At 34.8% G+C, this 21,310-nt stretch overlaps 1 protein-coding gene across 6 annotated transcripts in view; it reads left to right on the forward strand.

Moving 5' to 3' along the window:
• LOC144438413 (tripartite motif-containing protein 2-like) overlaps nt 1-21,310 on the forward strand; it is a 64,272-nt gene that overhangs the window by 34,467 nt on the left and 8,495 nt on the right. For all 6 annotated transcript variants that reach the window (XR_013481059.1, XM_078127429.1, XM_078127430.1 and 3 more), the window contains one exon: nt 18,915-20,993. Coding sequence is in view for 5 of the 6 variants with exons in the window: in XM_078127429.1 (XP_077983555.1) it covers nt 18,960-20,993 (2,034 nt within the window). In the remaining variant the exon portion in view is untranslated. The remainder of the gene's footprint in view (nt 1-18,914; nt 20,994-21,310) is intronic.

Genomic DNA, 21,310 nt, shown 5'->3' on the forward strand with positions numbered 1-21,310 from the left:
TTTTTTTTTTTTTTCAATATAGTGATATTCATCACTGCACTCTCCATTTTTGTGAATTAATGATCTGCAGTAGACATTTGCTTAGGGGGCAAGAGACAAATAAAAAATTTTCATAAATATATAAGTATATGTACATAAACTGTTATTATACGGAAAGGACACAAAAAGGTTCTTTATGTAGATTTCATAATTTACTACAAAAAAAAATGAAATGATACATCTATATTATGAGTTGAATATTTCAACCGTATAGCCTCTCCATTGTTGGACTATGACAATACTCGGCTATTTAATAGTGTACAGAATTGGTGAAATTTCATTCTAAAATGCCACTGACGTTAAAATGTATCCCACACAAGTCACATTATTCATGTAAATCTAAGAGAAGGGATGCGGTCATATTTCAATGTATATATAAATGAGCACGTCTGAGTATGTACTCTTTACCCTTTGTGCTATTATTTCAACTGAAAATACAACATTTGCATATCAAATAATGGTTGTCCTCATACAATGCTAAGTTTAGCAACTGTTAGCATCTAGAGAAATTTCATCATTGCAGTCTAGTCAATTTATTCGACTTGATCAGCCATATATTACAAATCACAAAACAGTCCCAACATCGTGCAGAAAATCTTGACACAATAAATTATTACAAATTTGGTGTAAAAAAATACTAGATTTATAGTTATTTTTAGTGAAATTATAAAATAAATGATGAAGATGTATTTTCCTGCAAAATTGAGGTGTGACTGAATTGCAAGTAATGGCTGCAATGTAGTGAAGGTCATGCGTTCACCGGCACTGATACTGAGAATGTGTAAAATCAATGTGACATCTAATTGACGATTCTGATCACAACACATCCAGTCTGTGAAAGTACTAGCATACTAATGAAAAATGGAAACTCACAAAGAGACTTACGACATAATGAAAAAAATTTAGAGACTAAATCCTTTAAGCTTTCTGCAAATTATTTTCTTCTAATTCAAGATTTTGTATGTAATATTTTCAGATTTAGGATTCTGTACTGCTAAATCACCTGCCATATATAATGTTTTATGATTTATATGGAAGACTATATTTTCATAAATAGAAATTATGAAATTTATGATACCATGACGGTGATGGAAAATATGACTGCAACATAAAATTTACATTTTAAAATATTTATTATTGATGGCCTTGATACATAATATAGAAATACAGAATGTTAGGCAGTACATATTTAATATTTCCTCAGTGCAAATTCACTAAAATTGATTATTCCTGGGGGTAGTTTTCTGATTATTCCTTGGGGTAGTTGATATGCTTGATATGCATAAAATCAATGTTTCTTTTCAATACATCTTGTATTAAAGCCCAATGTCTGAATCCCACATTCTTTCATTATTATTGTGTTATCAGTGCAGCCATAACGATAGGACTATATATAACATTGATCATTCTTTTGCTGTGAGTGTGAGGACCAATGACAGCTCTGCCAGAATACTGTTTGTCTTTTTTATCCAAATTTTAGTCCTACTCTGACATGGTCCTTTAAATAGCATTGTTGTAGGTAGCCCATGACTTACTATCTAGGAGTCTGCCTTGCCATCTGGGTTCATCGTACCCAAATTTGAACCCTTACCTGACATTGGCCTTTAACATGGCTCTGGGTAGCCAACATCATAATATCTAGGAGTCACTTGCCATCTGGGTTCAATGTACCCAAATTTTAACCCGTATCTGACATTGGCCTTTAACATGGTTCTAGGTAGCCCATGATGTCTAGGAGTCACTTGCCATCTGAATTCATCATACCCAAAGTTTAACCCTTATCTGACATTTAATATAGTTCTACCAGAACTTCTAGATAGCCTAGAAAATATATATTATTGTAACATCTGAGCCTTTTAAAATTGAAGTGTTATTAATGCTTTGACAAACTGTGTGATATTAGCTCTCAAGTAGAAGTGTTTATTTGAAATTCAGTGTTTTTGCTGACTGATAGGCAGATGTTCTTTCTGGAAGAAAATTACAGTAGTTACACTACTGATTATTAACCATTACATTATCATCAACCAACATATTAACAAAGGATAGAGAGGAAATGCAAACACATAATATCAAATCAATCTTGTTTTTTTAGTCTAAACTACTTTCATTCTATATATTGCCCCAGGATGTAATTACTCCAAGGTTGCATCAGGGCATATGCAAATCTGTCGTACTTTAATATATGACAATTAACCCTACAGTATGATGCCATGTATCATACAATTGAGCACGTGAAGACAACGACAAAACAACGCAAGTCTGACAGCTGCATGCATTCTAGCCCATTCTGCATACTTAGCATAATATCATCATAGCAGAAAATATTGTTTCAATTTTAGTACCAATATTCTTCTGAAAAATTCTGTATCACTTCAACATTTCTTGAATTCTATATATTGTTAATTATACAAATACAAAAGTGAACACCTCGTTTTTAGTCTGAGCAAAAAATCTAAGAAATTTCATCAAAAATTTTTTATGTGATCTTAAATTTTAGGAGAGATTTTCATCGTCAGATATTTCCAATCAGGCATACTAAATACAGAATTCACAGGGAGTTACACACACATAGATAAAACATGTAATTTGAAACTTGCAAAGACTGCGTTCTTTAATCTAACCAGATTACACAATATTCACAAAGTGGAAGTGAATCCTTCATTTTAATATATGCATGGGGAGACAGATGGTATTCTAATATTATGGGATGTATTCTATGGTGTCTGATTTCTTGGTTGTTGTAAAAATAGAAATGATCTCCAAAGATTGATGAGAAAGTTGAGTAAAGGTCAGGGTGTGCTTTATCATAAATATTTATATCACTAATGATTGCCCATACTAATTCATCTAATAGATCACACTATCCAATTATAAACTAGGTGTGTGTGTGCGTGTGTGTGTGTCTGTTAAGATACTTTGTTTTTAACAGATGCTATACACACTATCATATCCTCCGCACCTCTAGTTCTGGGTGTTTTTTCATCATGTCTGAAAAATAAATTTCTAATATTATGTTTTGCCAATTTTATGCAATCTATATTTTGAGAATAAAATCTCAAATTTGATTTTAAAAAAGGACTTTTTATAACAACCTCAGTACAGTTATAATGGTCTGATTTGATGCTATTTTCATTAACATCAAACTATTCTTAAAATATTTAGCTGTATTTGCAAGGTTTATATGTAAAGACATTTTGTGCCTGATATCAAAAGATGTATCAGATTGTATCCTCATGATTGATGATGATCACGAAGGGATGTTGAGTGGGCAAAAACAACCGACTACTTTGCAATGTTTCTCTGGCTAATTTTTCAGAATTTTTTTTCAACAAGTATATTTTCATTGGTGGGCAGATCCATGTGTCTCATTCGGAGATACACGGTAACACCTACTTTTCACTTTTGACAGTACTTTTATTTAAACTTAGCTAAGCATCCCTATCTTTACCTATTACCTGGAAATGACATAATCATAATCAACTATATAGGAAATATTAGAATTCTTATCACCAACAACCAGGTTTCCTATACATACCAGCATGGGGTATTTTTTGACAGTTTTTGTAACTTGAACATTTTTGACACAGGAGTGAATAGAAAAGCATCAAAAACACCTAATCAGATGCCATCTCCAGATCTATCCATTAACAGCAGTCCTACAAGAATTGATTTCGTTCTATTTCACACCTGCATTTTGTCATCTAGTGGTTATAGCCCACAGACTTGGATATCGGGCTAAAAAATGCTGTTTACCATGATAGCATATTTTAATATTGTCAAGCCGATATGCTGCCTAATTGAAACTCTAGTCTTTCTGGTTTGGTACTACTTGGGTATTAACCTCTCTCTGGTTTCGTTTTGCATGACATCCTAAATTCTTATTATTCAAATTGATGATAATCATTGATCCCTATGCTGCCTGCATGATACCCTCTAGATGACACAAAGGATTCGATGTTAACCTTAGGTTATCGTGTACCTCACCTTACATTGCACAGTTCAGTATGTCATGTTGTATCTCATTATTTGTTACCATAGCAACAGTCTTACAGCTTGAAGGTGTTCCTAAGGTAGTGCAAATTAAGAACACGTTAAGTTGGTGTAGCAGTTAGCTGTGGCAGCTGATTTATGGTCATGCAGGGCAAGGTCTGCAAAATGGATGACTGACATATCAAATGAAACTATTTTAACCCTAATTAGCTACAGGCACAATAATGTTAATCAAGCATGCATCTACTACGAGCACGAACATGTACAGTGACTTGTAGCTGAGTTAAAATCAATTATTTTCTGGTCCCATATATTCATTTCCTTGTGTACTATAGTTCATGTTTGCATATTTTCACGTTTGTTATAATTGTCATTTTGTAAGTTTTTGAACCTAGTACAAGATATTAATAATTAGTCGAGTCCATATATGGTATCGTTACAATTTACACCTCCAATTTGCACACAAAAAGACCAACACAGAAAGAGTCCGATACTGCACATCTATCATCGCATACAGTGTTTCTCTAATATTTGACTTTAATAATGTTTGATAATAGCATCATTTTATATTAAAGGTGTCTATTACTGATGACAGCAGTGGAATATTTACTATACTATTTCCTCTTTCTTGTTGCTAGGTGTTTGGATGTACAATATGTTGCTATGTAGAAATGTAAGCTTTATACAAATATAAGACTTATTTTGAGATGAAACTTTGTTACCATAACTAAGTGGCCTTAAAGAAATTTGAATAACTTGTAAGTGACAGTTCTTATAGTCTACAGGACAAGTTATAGTTATATAGACAACACAAATATATTTTTTTCAAAAATATCAAATCAAAATTTGAGATTATTAATATTGATTTCACAAAATAAAAGAGAAACTGCTGTATTGTCTCCCCCCCCCCACCACCCCATACTATATCTAAACAAGTGCCCCCAATACTTTTCTTTTTTCTTTGTTCAGCCAAGGAAAATATTTGTGACCTAAGGGCCCTTCACTACAAGTCACAAAACGAGTAGTGACAAAACCTTTAGTTCATGAATATTTTCTAACTGAATGGAGAAATATATTGGGGAACAATATAATTATAACAGCACAGCAATATGTATGGAAATGGAAAAAGTAATGATGATTTTGAACGTTTTGACTGCATATTTCGAAAAATAGCAGAACCAATGATATAGAGACTTATTGTCGTGACATAAACATGTATTGAAATGACATAGAACAAATATACTATAAATCTATATTTGTTGTTATACTCGAGGCTTGGGAATGGTATAATGAAAGGAACATGTTTGAAACGTTACTACAAGTAGTGATATGATGACAGTATTACTTTTCCACATTCCATATTTTCATGCAATCTGAGTTTAGTAGTCATGTTATTTTCATCAGGTGGCCCCCTGTGTCTATACTCTACTTCAATAATGTATCAGATAGCAAAGCAATGACAATGTACAGCTGATCACGCTAACCATCTTGCAATCTCAATACTTGATACTAAATATAGCAATCATCATACATGTACTTATTAGAGTGAGCAGTGGGATACTTTTAACCATGTCTAGCACATGCTGTAATATGATGGTACTTCAGACATTCTATGTCATTTCCTGCCAGTTTTATGAAGAGGCTACACAACGAATACAAGTATTCAAATTTCCAAGAGGCAAACAGAGGTATCCTCTATGAAGAAAAATGAATTTAACAGACATACACTACAGGTGTTTCTTGTATGGAGGAAACACTCATAATATAAATTATATCATCCGTTTAAAGTCCATAACCACTTTTAATTACAAAATAAATGGAAAATATGACAGCTATTCTGACCTTTTCTAAAGCAAGCAGCAGAATTGACCTTAGCTCTATATTACATTGCCCTTTTAATTCAAATTTCCGGCAAATGACATACATTAGCTAGGATGGAGATGTACGATATATTGGGTGTGTTCAGTACTTTGCAGGGAATTCATTAAAAATACATCAGTACTCAGTGGATGGGTCGTCACTAAATGTATTAGTATGTAGTAAATACATTTTAGTGACAATCCATCCAATTTTCTGAAAGAAAGGGGTTTCTTTATTAATCACTAACAGTATTCTAACGTACAATATAATTTCTGAGGCTATAAATACTGCGTACTAGTCTAATAAACATTCACTTCACTTCGAATAATGCATGGAAAAATGTGACGTATAATTCTACATATTACTTGTAGTGAAAAATTGACTTGGCCATCATTCTGATGCGGCCATCATTCTGATTATCCAATAAATGGGTTATTAATTTTAAAGATTTTGATTTTAGGAAAAAATACATTCTATTATTCCATATAATATAATAATCATTCAATATACTATATACTTTAAGTGTTATAAATTAAAATCGTTTTGTGTTGGGCGTAAGTAATAATAATATGTGTTAATCTTGTTCAATATCTGTAATTCAGAATATTTGTAATCCTGTAGTGATTATATGATATTACAATATGAAGGGGTTGTTGACCTTTGACCCCAACACTGAATGTAAATGAGAAATGACACAATGCATTACTAATCTGTCTCTGTTATTATGCTAATGTAATACCACTAGTATTTCAGCTCTACTTCAGACAGAGTTCCATATAGCTGCTGTTAAAATTTTGATTAAATTTATGCAAAAGACATACAAGAAAACGTTTATTTTCCCTTGTATAACCTCAGCTTACTAAGTGTACCCCCATCAGACTCGAAGATAGGAATGATTTACTAGATAAGAAAAGAGCAAAGGTACTTACGAACAATACCAGAATATTGAGCAATCATAATAAACGTATTTCTAATTTTTCGTTTTCTGTGGGAAAAAACCCAACAAGTACAATTATTATTGCAATCACTTGAATACAATATAAAAATTCTTGTTTATACTCTACCTTTAAATAAAATTTCATTTAATAATAAATATCAGGCAATCTTATTTAACAGTTTACAGATCTCTTTTTTTTAAGAGGAAGAAAATATTGCAGGTGTCTTACTTTTAGGAAGACTGATAATTTGAATATAACAATTTGATTTAAAAATAACACATCCTGCAAGGGGCCAGGTTCTTATAATTTAGAATTATTTTTGATAAAAATAACACATAATTCATTGGCACATGTCTTATTTCCATCTAGTACAGTGTTAGTAGAACTGTGACATGTAGACTAAATGGAAAATATAAATACTGAAAAAAAATTGTAATATTTGTAACAGCCTTGAAATGTTGTCATTATTTGACCTTTGACCTTTTTCAATACTGCACTCAAATTACCATATGAATGTCATTCATTGTATGTCATTTTGACTAAATTTGCATAGCCCTTCTCGTCATCAATAAATTGAATAATAATAGCTGGCTGTTCACCTGATTCGGTTTTCCAATATTAGATTTGAATTGCAAATAAGGAATTATGTTTTGTACGGTAAACTATTATGGTTTTGTATGAATGAAAACCACAGCCCATAACATAGCAACCTGTTTAGTACAGTTTAATAAGATGGATCACTATGTTTATGATACAATTTTTTTTTATAGAAGAATACATGAATATGCATTTCTATTATTTTTTTGATGAATGAATGAATTTACACAATTTATTCTACTTAATAATACTTAGATTATGAAGAGTTTTCATTTTTAAATGTGAAATTGAATTCTGGGAACTTAAAACAATTCCTGGCAAGTGGTAACAAACCTGGATAACAAACAAGCTACAGTCAACACATTGACAAGTATTAAAACAGACTTAGTAGCTTGGATAATGCAGTCATAATCTCTGCATGCCATGCATTTACACAGTCAATAAATAATGATACCGAGGTGATATGAAATTTGATATTATTCTTCTGTCATCCAGGTAAATGCGAATGGCCTAAGGGGCCTAATGTTACTATGAGTCACTAGATGAGTATAGTGGCAAATATCTTACGTCTTGAGTATTTTCAGGCTGAATGAAGAAAATATTTTGGGGAATTAACATTACCTCAAGCATAATTTATATAAAAAAAAAGTCATGGGGAAAAATAATGCCAATTTTAACATTTTGACTCATATTTTGAGCACAGCAGAACCAGTGATATAGCAACGGGTTGCTGTATTGTAGAACAGTCAGGATAATCCTTATTTTCTGTTCAAAGACAATAAGTTGGCTTGTGCATGGTATAACACTTTTTGTTCTTGGTGGAAGCTACAATGAATAGTCAGAATATCGATGGGAACATGTAGGGTTGTGTTTTGTGGAGAACATTCATAACCAATGATGGTCATCGTCATAAACCACAGTCTCTTTTACAGCACCGTCCAAGAATTGCACCAACAAGAGGATTATTATTTATATTTAGAGGTTATACGTTATTTCGCAGTGTGGCTGAAGAAATAACAACTCTGGTTTGCGAGAATGATATTATGGTGCTCTGTGATTACCATAGGGTGGAAGGCTAGTTGGGATGTTTAGGAACATGTTAAGTTGAATTTACTGAGACCCAGTGATGAAGTTTACATGATCACACAGTGTGTAGGATGAAAGCTATATTCATAGTGTTTAGAATCATGCAGAGCTGACTTTAATTACAACGTTGTACATTTGTATTGTAAAGAGAACACCCATGCAGCTAACTTTATTGTTTATACCAGTAACCAAAAATATTAAAATTAATTTCAACCTAATATTTCAAGTCAAAGTACCAAGAGAACAAAGGTAATGGACTCTGTCAAAGGTTACAGAGGCCAGTGTTGGGAGTCTTACAATGAGTACATCCTCCCTTGTATACAACTGTTAATGTCTGTACAAAGTGTTTTTGCATTGATACATGGTAATTTACACCCAAGTAGGAGGGAGACTGGTGTGAGGTTAGAAAGGGTTATAAAGACAGGAAATTTGGAAACAATAGTAATGACTAAAGAAAATGTGTCTGCATTGTTGAAGAAACCATTGGATAGAGCTATAGAGTCAGCCAAGCGAGGCCCAATAAAGACATGATTGGTTTGACCTTTAACCTCTCTCTCTCAGCTATCAGCAGTTCAATGCATATGGTCATATCAGAGAGTAACTCAAAACCTTACTTTCACATCTGAATTATCAATTTGAAAATGATACCAGCAGATTATTGTGTCAACAGATATTCATATTCGTTGGTTGAGGATTAAGTTACTTATAAATAACAAGAAGTGTGGCAAAGAGTTGAATTTGATATTTATACTGTACTGGTATTTTTTTTACTTCTGGTCGACCATGAAAAGCACTCTGCACCAAAGATATCAAATTGAGACTGTATGGTTGGTATGAAATTAAGACCATGTTTTATGTAAAAAATAACAAGACAAACATTCTTCTCACATTGCCTACAGGATATATTAATCACAAATGCTTATATCTCTAAACGATAAAATTACTGGTGTCACTGTGTCCCAAGGTGAACTTTTTAACCACTATACTTTATTTCTTATATCACAGTAATAGTATTTAAGAAAGTAACTTTTCCTGATCTAGTAATTGGTTTTATCAAATTCACCATATTATATTACTGTTCACTTTGCATCACTAAATTCTCCCCAGTTTGCTGCCTGCAGGACTATTACAGAACCCCATGCATCATGCACAAGTGCAAGTGTGATATACTCAGTGTAAATTGCACAGTGCTTGCAGTGTTCTCTACAGTCATATTTTCATCAGCATAGTGAGTGAAAGTGCAGCAGATAAAACGGCAAATACCCCTGAGTACCCACACTGGAACTCACATGGAATGGGGTTCTCCTATAATATTTAAACTTATGTTTTATCTGAAACAGTGAATTTCTGTAAAAATTATACTGTGCAATCACAGGCTTTCATGTACAACGAATGATTGTGTCTTCATTTGCATATCATTTGAATAATGGTTTGGTATTTTTTGGTACTGTACTGTGGTACAAATATACCACTAGTAATAGTAGTATGTGCGCACACCGGTGTGTAATCACTGATATATATAACATAACAATGTCTGCTACAGGCAGATACTAGGAGGCTGTGGGGGGCATACCTTGTTCTATTTCTAAATTACTATACATCATTTTATAAATATGTTGACATTTCAAGTGAGAATTTCCAATTCAAACCTGATAAATACTTTTTTTTCTGTAACTAAACCTACCAAGACATAAGTGCCTTTGACATCAACTCATCTTTCATTCTATGATTGATTTCTGACTTATAATACCAGCATCTCCAAATGATGTGAACTGTCTGTTATGCTACACATAGATCATTTCATACACAATATGCTGACATTTGAAGACCACCTCCTGAGTCTTTCTTCAATTGAAGATTCTCACGTGAGTTGACAAATGCCTGTGGCAATATCGTACCTTAAAGTTAAAGACATGCTGCATTCTATCATAAATTTATGTAATTTATGATACTCGTACCGCATCTCCAGATGATATGAGTGCTTGCATTGTCAATCATGTTAGAAATGTACTAACATTAGAAGACCCCACATACACGAACACACACATACACACACTAAAAATACATGTCGTATATTTATCTGTCAATTAAGATACAAGTTTAAGTCTAATTCTCACGGTTTTGATTACCACAATTTTAATAACCAACCCTATTATAACTTTGAAATTATTGAAGATGATCTGAGTCATCAAATATCAAGGAATAAGTTGATTGATGTGATATCAATTTATCATATGATATAGCTGAACTATAATTAATATCAGGAAATATATCGTTGATACACACACACACACACACACACACACACACACACACACACACACACACATACACACACACACACATACATACATACATACATACATACATACATACATACATACATACATACATACACACATACATGTACATACACATACACACATACATACACACACATACATACATACATACATACATACATACATACATACATACATACATACATACACACACACATACATACACACACATATATCGGTATAAAAAGGTTTCACTTGTCTGTCATCTTTAGGTTGTGCACGTCTTTTGATGAATACTTAAGAACTTTTAGCAAAGAGAAAGACATCTTTTTTACAAATTGAATACAAGAAGAGTTTAACTTTTACAAAGGGATACTGTTTTAATGATATCCATCAAATTATACTTGTTACCATCACTTTGTTTCCATTGTTCAAAATGTACCAGGCCTAGCATCTTCCATTGTAGCACACCAACCAATGGGTACAGGGTCAAAGGTCATTGTCCCGCTCCTTGAAGTTTAATCACCAGCAGTGTCATGTGTGTTTATAGTACAAGACTTTGAAGTTCCATTATTTCTATTGTTGTCAATTATTTGTCTACTTGTTAGCTTGCTAATTCTACTAACAAACTACATAAGTACTTGTTTGATGTTTTTCTAATGTAGAGATTTTAAAGATAATCTTAATTGAGTTATTTAAAGTGGTGGTCAAGCTATCCTCTCAGAGTTGTAGAGTATTCTTTCTACTGAAATGGTAAAAGTTGGTCTTATTTTTGTACTTCGTACACTTGTCTTGATTACTGCTATTAGTGTTTGAGTGACTTATTCAAATATAACATCTTGTAGAGAAGCCTTTTATAGCACTTTTAGTGTAAAGATATGTCACTGTGTTGTTCAGCCCTATCAGGCTTCTCAACTTGTGACCCAGGTCTCAACCATAGTGAGTAGGGAGTATGGTACTGCCTGTTGGCTGATAGCCTGTCATGAAATGTCATATCTTACATGTTCATGTATTCAACCATTGTGGGGATAAATTTCCAATAATAATGATGTATAATTAGAGGTCAAACTCACAAATACTGTCACAGTGATAAAACATTTCCTACACTGTAATACCGGTACATGTACTTTACTCTAAAGGGGTATGTTTCAATACTGGCTTTGTACTTTACTACTTGAAAGCATCTTAGGCAACTGTAAGATATAGGGTTGACACCCATGTTTATGTTTAACCAGATTACAATGTGCTCACTGCAGTAATCTGAACAATGTGGCAAATGAAACCCTCTAACTTTCCCATAATTAAGTAATAAAATGATTAACCATCAATAATTTGTCCATTTCGGACTTTCCTCATTGCTGCTGAATTTCCCATCGTGAGTAAGTATGGCATTCACTCCTAGGTGTGACACCCCCGGGTTCTGTCACGACATCTGTTTGAGTTCCTATTACAGTTTATTAAACTCTTCAGTTGGGAACTGTACATAGTCATCGAAGAGGTCAGACTTAACAGTTTTCTTTGAACAAAATGTAGAGCTTTCATCTTAGAAGACACTCATTCTCATACTTACTGTGTGTGTAGCATATTGAAGGTATGGTATCCATTATTGTACCGGTAATTTTCTTTTCAGAATTAGTCTGGTACTTTTCTGTCTTTGACTGTGAAAAAAGAAAAAATATGAAAGTTGTTGTTTTTGTTCTCATTTAACTATGACACATTATGGGATTATCCATTGTTTTTATTTTGCCTGTGAACTAAATATAAAAGCAATACTCTCATTGACATGAGTGAACAACTTAATGATGATAATAATAATAATAATGTTAGTTTTTATAGAACACTTTCCCACTCTGTGCTAAAAGCGCTTTACAAATATTACCCCTGGCATGGATCTATAGCAGCACAACAGCCCTTTACTTCCTCAACTCCCTGGGGAACATACAATCCATTGCAGCCTCTCTACTAGGTGCATACTCAAAGAGTCAAAAACTTTACTGGAAGCGAATCTCAAATTTTCGCCAATGAATTGTCAGCATCGTGAAGGGGTTGGTCTTGTCACATGTTTCTTCTGAGACAGGTGAAACAAGCTTGTAAGAAAGAACTGGAAATAGTCCATTGTAGTTCACCTCTTACTATGCTCATGAGATGTCAGTGAAAATTTGGAATTCACTTTTTGGTTCTGTGAGTAGAAATTTTCGTTTGTAGCTAATAGGATGGAAATTAATCTATGTCACACATAACAAAGTAATGTGGGGGAAAAGTCAGTATAAAGGTGAAAGAAACCCTAAAATCTCAACGGTTTCATTCACTGATTCAGAATAATCTTACCAAATTTAAACTCTATGTATCTCTGAAGCTAGAGATATAATCTATTTGGCATTGAATTTATCAACTTATCGTCTTTTGTTTGTAGCCATTATAATGACTAACCACAGTATCTGTTTTACAAAGCTGTAATGTATGTAGTTGTGCAAGTTTTATCATTTGAATAGTTGTAATCAACTGAAGTGAAGACTCTTGTGTAGATATGATAGTAGTAATGAAATGCTGTGATAATTAACAAACTAATAATATCATCAGTTTCTTCAAGTATTGAGAGGACTATCATGTTTTTACATTAATTTAGTTACTATCACGGTTTTATCATGGCCTGAATACTGGTATGATTAGGGACTTTGTGTTGTCAGTCTCTCTCATTTTGGAGCCATGGGTAACTGGTACTGAGTAGACAAGTCAAAGTAAAGAAACTACTTATGGTCTTACAATAAATTCCATCAGTCACTTGGCCACTACCACTACTTTTATTAGGGATGTTGAACAGGTAAAATCTACATGTATCTGAGTTCCCTCAGGAGGGTTACCTGGGATGTCACCAAAACTATGGTATAGTATGGGAATCTGTGCATTTTTACCAGATCCCCCTTCCCCTGAAGGAGGGCCCCTCCTCCCCAGTACTAGGATTCTCAACTTTTGCAAAATCACTGACTGCTTTTAAATTATTAAACTTTAAAGTAAAGGACTACTAGACACAACAGGTTCTATTAGTACCAGTCACACCTGGCATGCATGATAGATCCACTTACAAAAAAAACATCACTTGTTCAAATTGTTGACTTGTGTACCAGTCATGTACATGTATGTTGTAGTCCCAGTAATTGAGTCTGGTCACCGGCCCATGGGTATAAGGGTCAGTCCTGATAGACATGTAATTGTTTGTTGATGTTATTACATTCTAATTGAATCATAGTACCTCACCAATGTTTATTTTGCTTTATATGTAAGGCAATTAAGTAGTGGCTTTGCTCTAGGGACATGTATGGCCTTTCCAGATTTTTCTGGTTTTGGTAAAAGTAAAACTTTCCACATAACACGAATGAACATGTTAACAGGTGGGTTGGTCCCTCACAAACATGTCATGTTTACTGGTATCATTTTAGCATTGGGGAAATGTCTGAGCATATAGGGATGTAGATAAGGGCCAGTAGCTGGCCAAAAAACAACCGACTACTCTGCAATATTTTCTCAGCTACTTTTTCACAAATTTGTTTTAAAAAATTCAACCAGTATGTTTCCATCATTGGGCAGTTTTATGAGTCTTCTTCCTAGATATTACCACCAACACTTTCACATTTTACCCGTTACATTTATAATCAGCAACATCCCTGACATAAATGTGTGTGCCACATGTATGACAGTCAATAGATATTGTGTTAAAATTAGTATGTAGGATTTAAATTCAGTGTCCAGTTGGTCACATCATGCAAATTTACAAATAATCTTGTTCAGAATGCGATTTGTGGTTATAATTTACAAAATGGTTTTAAGCAATGTTTTAGGGCCCTCAAGTTGAAGTAAAACTTTCAAAATGTAAACCAGATGTACTATGATTTCAAAATATACAAAAGTACATTGAGGATCGGGATGTTAGATTAAAGGTATATTCGAACAGTGAATCACAAAATGTCAACAGTTTTGATTTTTACCCGAGTGTTTTCAGTTTTACAGATTGAAATTTTTCATGTCTTGGCAGCCTGGTCTGAGAGTGTGGGACAAGAAGCATGGGCTCAATCTGATCCTACACTCACTCCAATGCATACGGTAAATTTTTATTTTTGCCACAATAACAAGGTCATGAAAAAAACAATCCCATATGCCAATGGTCTAATATGTCACTTGTTAGGGATTTTTTCATCACGTATGAACCACAGGCGAGTATGAGACAAACTTTCCCCAACTCATGTGAGATATTCTATCTCAGTCCATTGGGGTTGGAATTCTAATAAATCCCTGCAATAACTATACAATAACAATTGTCTCAAATGGACATTATTTATGATAAAAGTAATCCCATGAGAAATGTTTAACTATCTATTAAAAACTAGAATTTAATGAATACAAAGGAAATCTAACGTTTTATGAGGTTGTGTATTAAGTCAAAGTCACAACCTTTTGTAGGAAAGTACATTTCTGGCCTTCTTTCTGTAAATCTGGTTTTTGGTGGAAGTCAGCCAAGGTTTTCCTTTCAGTGTTAGTGACATCTACTTGCAAGTACACTAATACTACTGGTGTGTGAAGGAGAACATTCCTAGAACAATGTCAGTTTTATTGGTCCAACCCTCAATGATTATTATGGTCTGTATTGTACCTACTTGTTGATCACTGCAATACTGATTGTCTGAGTCACAGATTTATGTAGTTTGGACAATTCTATTTCATTGGTCAAGTTTTCATTCTGACCACCAACTTGTTGACCGATAGAGTCTGGACCATTTCTAAGCAAAAGTACTGCACTGCATGGATTGTCCAGACCGTTTGTAAGAATAGGTACCATGACTCGTGACTTTATTCAGCTTTGACACATTGGTGCATGGATTGTCCAGACCGTTTGTAAGAACAGGTACCGTGATTTTATTCAGTTTTGATCCGTTGGTGCATTGATTGTCTGGACCGTTTTGTAAAAACAGATAATGTATTGTGAATTTATTCACTTTTGATCCATTGGTGCATAGTTTGTCTAGACTGATTGTAAGAACAGGTACCATGACTTTATTCAACCCTGATGCATTGGTGCATGGATCGTCTCGACTATTACAGAAACTGTGAATTTGTTCAGCTGAAGCAGTCTGGACAGTTATGTAAATTATATACAGGTACTGTGAATTTGTTCAGCTTTGATGCATTGGTGCATGGATTGTATACTGGCAATTATCAAAAAGTGAGCCGCACAAGCCAACCTCAGTGGCAGTTAGGATAGCTGAAATAGTGTTGTAGATGTTAGTCCATCAAAACTATAGGTAGGCTACAGCTGCACAAGACTGGGTATACATGTTACATTTTGTAAGTCTGGACTCTTCATACATGTATATGTAGGTACTGTGGATTTATTAAGCTTTACTGCCTTAGATTAATGCATGGATTGTTGAGTCACAAGAAGTGAGTAACAGTGAGTTACACAAGACTCTGGCTACATGTTTTGGGGAGCCAATAAGCTCATCTAGTCAGCGCTATCCTTCATCAAATCTTAAGATCTCTCTTAAGATTTGATGCAGGATAGCAAAGGACTAGCAATAAATTTATTGGTATCAAATCATCTCTAACCACGCTGGCATCCAGACTACCACTAAGCCAAAAGTTCATACTTGACTCATGGCTAGCACAAAATGACTCATGGCTAGCACAAAATGGAGTGTTATAAACACTATGACAAACCATATACTATACTGTTCACTTGAAAGCATAAAAAACAAGATAGTCTGATATTGAGTAAATTTTATCCTTCACTCTTCAAATCATGCAATTATTGGTAGTTATCAATTTATATGATAACCTTTAATCTGATTTTAAAGAAAAGTTTAAAGATTGGTCTTAGACTGTCTCTTTATGGATGAATGCTTTGCAGATGAATGGTCCATCCCAACCTACCTACCTACAAACTGACAAGTAGTAGTTCATGACTGTGTTTCTTATTGTGTAGCAAACACAATAAGTAATTGTCAATTTTATGACCATCCTTACCCTAGGAAGGCTGACTATTATTTTGTAATCCACAATAGAGAATGGAATTTAAGGATGTCTGTAGAATAATGTTTGTTGAATACACATAAGTAGCCTATCTGTAGATTTGAAGGACTATTAAAGCTAAGTCCTACATTATTTTCGATATCCTATTTAAAACTGATATGTTTCAGGACATCTACAGACCTTCTTGAACTGACAATGACAAGACCAAAGCTGCTGAGCAGTATTCAGTTGTAATTGAGCATACAAGTCCATGGTGGCACGCGTGTCGATATGCCTCCTTGGTTATGAAAATGAGTATAGACCACAGTATGAGTAAATCGACTATGATCATATTATACAGAAATGGGTACAACCATAGACCGTAAGATGTGTGGTGTTGTTCAGCCCTATCACTGGCTTCTGAGTGCTGGCTGATAGCATGATAGCACGAATGTCGTAATAGTACAACCACTGCTGCAGCAATCAATGGGTGTCATTGTCCTCACTCAGGGCTAAAGGTGAACCCTTATAAAGTTTGAGATTGTTCAATTAATTAGGCTTTAACACAGACATAAAAGTAAACAACCTGTTGAGATTAAAGCTTTACCTCAAGTATACAACTAATATTGGAATAGGTACATCAGTGTTTATAGACTGAGTTTATTTTACACACCTGGACTTACTGTATATACACACAGACAAGCTCTTGTTTGTGATATATATACAGGGTTATTTTGCTTCACTTATAATTTGTGGCCTGTGTGCAACTTTGCACTACTAGTACTATACAGGCACTTCACTTAGCCGTCACTTTGTGGCCTGTGTACAACTTTAATATACAGTTGAACTTTGTGACCTGTGTACAACTCAATCAGTAACAACTGTGCGAATCACTTTAATAGTCAGCATCTTACCCAATATTTAGCAAGCATCAGTTCTTTTTCATGTGTCACTTTTGATGACAATATGTTTAATAGTTAGCATGGAATCCATGTGAATGGGGAGTTTTGAAATCAAAATACAAAATCTCCATTCATCTGGATTCTAGGCTCTTTCTTCGTTGACGTTATCAGATTTATAGAAATGTCAGTACATTTATTATACTGCTTCATGTTTGAACGAAAAACCTTCCACACTGTTTCAGCCAGGGTCAGTTACTTTGAAAAACTACAAGTCAGTATTTACTTCATTTTTATTCATTCACCACCACCATCTTGCTGAGGAACACAGCATAGACTGTAAACTTGAAAATGGTTTGCCATATTAATTTAGCATGATCATATTTAGGAAAGAAAAATGTGACGATATGTACTACCTGGTAAATGTAATATATGTACAATCATAGTATATGTAACATGTCTTTGAAACCATGCACATTTATGCACCAAACTTAATAATACACAAAATTTAGTCTGTTGGAACCCGTAGTTCCAAATAAAAAATCCACAGAATCCACAGAATTTTCTTGTATAGGGAAAAGATCACTAGCTTTTGAGTACCTTAAACCAATGCAGGATTCATGCCATGGTGATGCTATTGAATACACTCACGCAAGCTGTTTTTGGAGAGAGCAAAGTACACAGAACTGTAGATTCAAGCTATCATCTCAACCAGAACTATGAATATATGTGTTAAGCCATACACTTAGAAAGGTGGTGGTAACTTCCTAAAATACAGGGTATTAGATTTCATCTAAATTCTCAGTGCAAACATTACCGGCAACCTAAACGTTACACTCTATTTCTGCTATTGTGGAAATGGCACAAGCTGAGTTTTTACGCCTTGGGGTGTCATTTTCGCCGCTAGGTACTTACAGAATTCTGTTTCTGAATGTTTACTGATGCATTTTAACCATCACTTGCAATTGATTGAACTCAAACCCGGTATGATATCACATATAAACTGTGATGACATAATTTTTTTTAAATTTGAGGAAACCCCTACTATGCATTCAACTGTTCTAACAATGCCAGACAACAATTGTAATGTTTGATCCTATAATATTACAGAGTACAATAACAGCTATAATCTATTTAGTATCACATGGTTCTTCTTCAAGGACTACAATGGTAGATATAATGTTTTAATCACAATTTTTTTGTTTGTTTTATTCTTGTTGTAGGCCCATTGGACCTGTTGAGAGTGGTCCCTCTACCCAGTTTTACCCATGGCTGCCAGCAATGGAGACAGTCCTGTTGTCAAACAGATTGACAAGCAGTTTCTAGTTTGTGGCATCTGCTTAGAACGTTATCGAACGCCTAAAGTTTTACCTTGTTTGCATACATTTTGTCAGAAGTGCTTGCAAAATTACATACCCCCACAAAGTTTATCATTAGCTTGTCCACTCTGCCGACAGACGTCCATACTACCAGAGGCGGGAGTATCAGGACTCCAAAACAACTTCTTCATCACTAATCTTATGGAAGTATTGGAAACACCTGAAAGTAATGGTACACAGGCTGATTCCAAAGCTCTTCCTTGTCCAAGTCACGAAGGTGAAGTTTTGAGATACTACTGCGAGTCCTGCGAAACTGCTGTATGTCAAGACTGTACAGTTGCTGAGCATAACGAGCACTCCACTGTCTTACTAAAGGACGTTGTGCAAGAGCACAAGAAAGAATTGCAAGAGCTCCTACGAGAGGCGCATTCACGTATACCACCTTTATCGCATGCCATTGAACACGTAAATGTGGTCAAAGAGAAATTAGCTGCAAAGAAAGCAAATGCTGATGCTGATATAAAGAAATCGTTTGAAAGTTTAGATAAAGTTATCAATGCCCGGAAAGAAACATTGATTCGCCAACTTGATGCATTTCATAACTCCAAACAGAAGGTCTTAGAAGAACAGAAACAAAAGTTAGCACTTGGACTTTCAAATATACAAAACAGTTGTGAATTTACAGAACAAGCGTTATCACATGGCAATGAAACTGAAGTTCTTCTAGTGAAGAAACAGATGGCTGATCGACTAAAAGAGCTTGCATCTACATCACTGCAGTGTAGACCAGAGGAAAACGACTTCTTGAAATTCTCCTGTGATCTAAGCAACATGGAGAAGTGCATACTTAATACAGGGTCTGTGCAATCAAATAGTGCTGTTCCATATGAAAGTGTCGCCAGTGGAGAAGGGCTGAAGAGAGCCCAAATTGGAGAATCGACGACAGTTACTGTTATAACAAAAGACAGTAAAGGAGAGCTGGTGAAGACGGGAAACGCTCTTATTACAGCTCATATACAGAATCCTGATGGTAATCTTGCACTTTGCACCATACATGATAATAAGAATGGAACGTATGATTTGTCATATGTGACTGAATACGAAGGTGAACATGCCTTGACCATTAAGTTGTTTGAGGAGCACATCAAAGGAAGTCCTTTCAAAGTCAAGGGCATGAAAGAAATCACCTCACCAACTAGACCAGTCAGCTCCAAGATCCCGAAAGCTAACGTGAAACAGAAAGCTACCAAGAGACCACCTAGTACCATCTCATCTAAATCAAGGACAGCTAGGATGAATCCAATTGAAGACGACCTCATTATTCGTATTGGTATAAAAGGTCGCAACAAGGCAGAGTTCATGAACCCCCAAGATGTTGGCTGTAGTCCTGCTGGCAGGTTGTTGGTTACTGATAGTGGTAACCAATGTGTTCAAGTCTTCGTCAACAACATGGATTTCAAGAATAAGTTTGGAATCAGGGGAGTGAATCCTGGTCAACTGCGACGCCCAACTGGTTGTACCATAATGACGAATGGTAATTATCTTATTGCTGATTATGATAATAAGGTCGTCCAGCAGTTTAGTCCAGATGGCAAATTTGTTAATAAGATGGGTGGTGGTCGTTTACTCGGCCCAAAAGGTGTAGCAGTTGATAAGAATGGTCACATCATTGTCGTGGACAACAAGAACAGCCAGATCTTCATCTTCAACCAGAATGGTAAGCTCCTCAATCGGTTTGGATCCAGAGGTATGGATGAGAAACAGCTGTGCGGTCCACACTTTATTGCTATCAACTCCAACAACGAAATCATCGTATCTGATTTCCACAACCACTGCATCAAGGTGTTTGACACCGATGGTCAGTTCATCATGAAGTTTGGATCCCAAGGAGAGGGCAATGGGCAGTTCAATGCACCCACTGGAGTTGCTGTTGACTCCCTGGACAACATCATTGCAGCTGACTGGGGTAACAGCAGAATCCAGGTAATTCTTGTATACTGTAATCCACCATTACCTGGTTTTGAAGATTACTAGTCTAAGAATCTTATTTTAAAAAATCTTACTTTGATTTTGCTAAGGTTTTGGGGAACCCCAGTAACAGGTAGAAAATTGGGTAGAATTGATTATTATAATACCTTGTACCTTAAGTTTGGTGGGGAACAGAGGTGAAATAATGTGGGTAGAGCTAGCATGTATACTTACCACTATGTTGTATGTTGTACCATAATTTGGTTGGAAACTTGGTAGAATAATGGAGAGATTGGTTTCACCTTCTTATCACCCTTAACTACAAGATTTCC

The sequence above is a fragment of the Glandiceps talaboti genome, chromosome 8 (assembly GCF_964340395.1).
Source record: "Glandiceps talaboti chromosome 8, keGlaTala1.1, whole genome shotgun sequence".
Taxonomy (NCBI): Eukaryota; Metazoa; Hemichordata; class Enteropneusta; family Spengelidae; genus Glandiceps; species Glandiceps talaboti.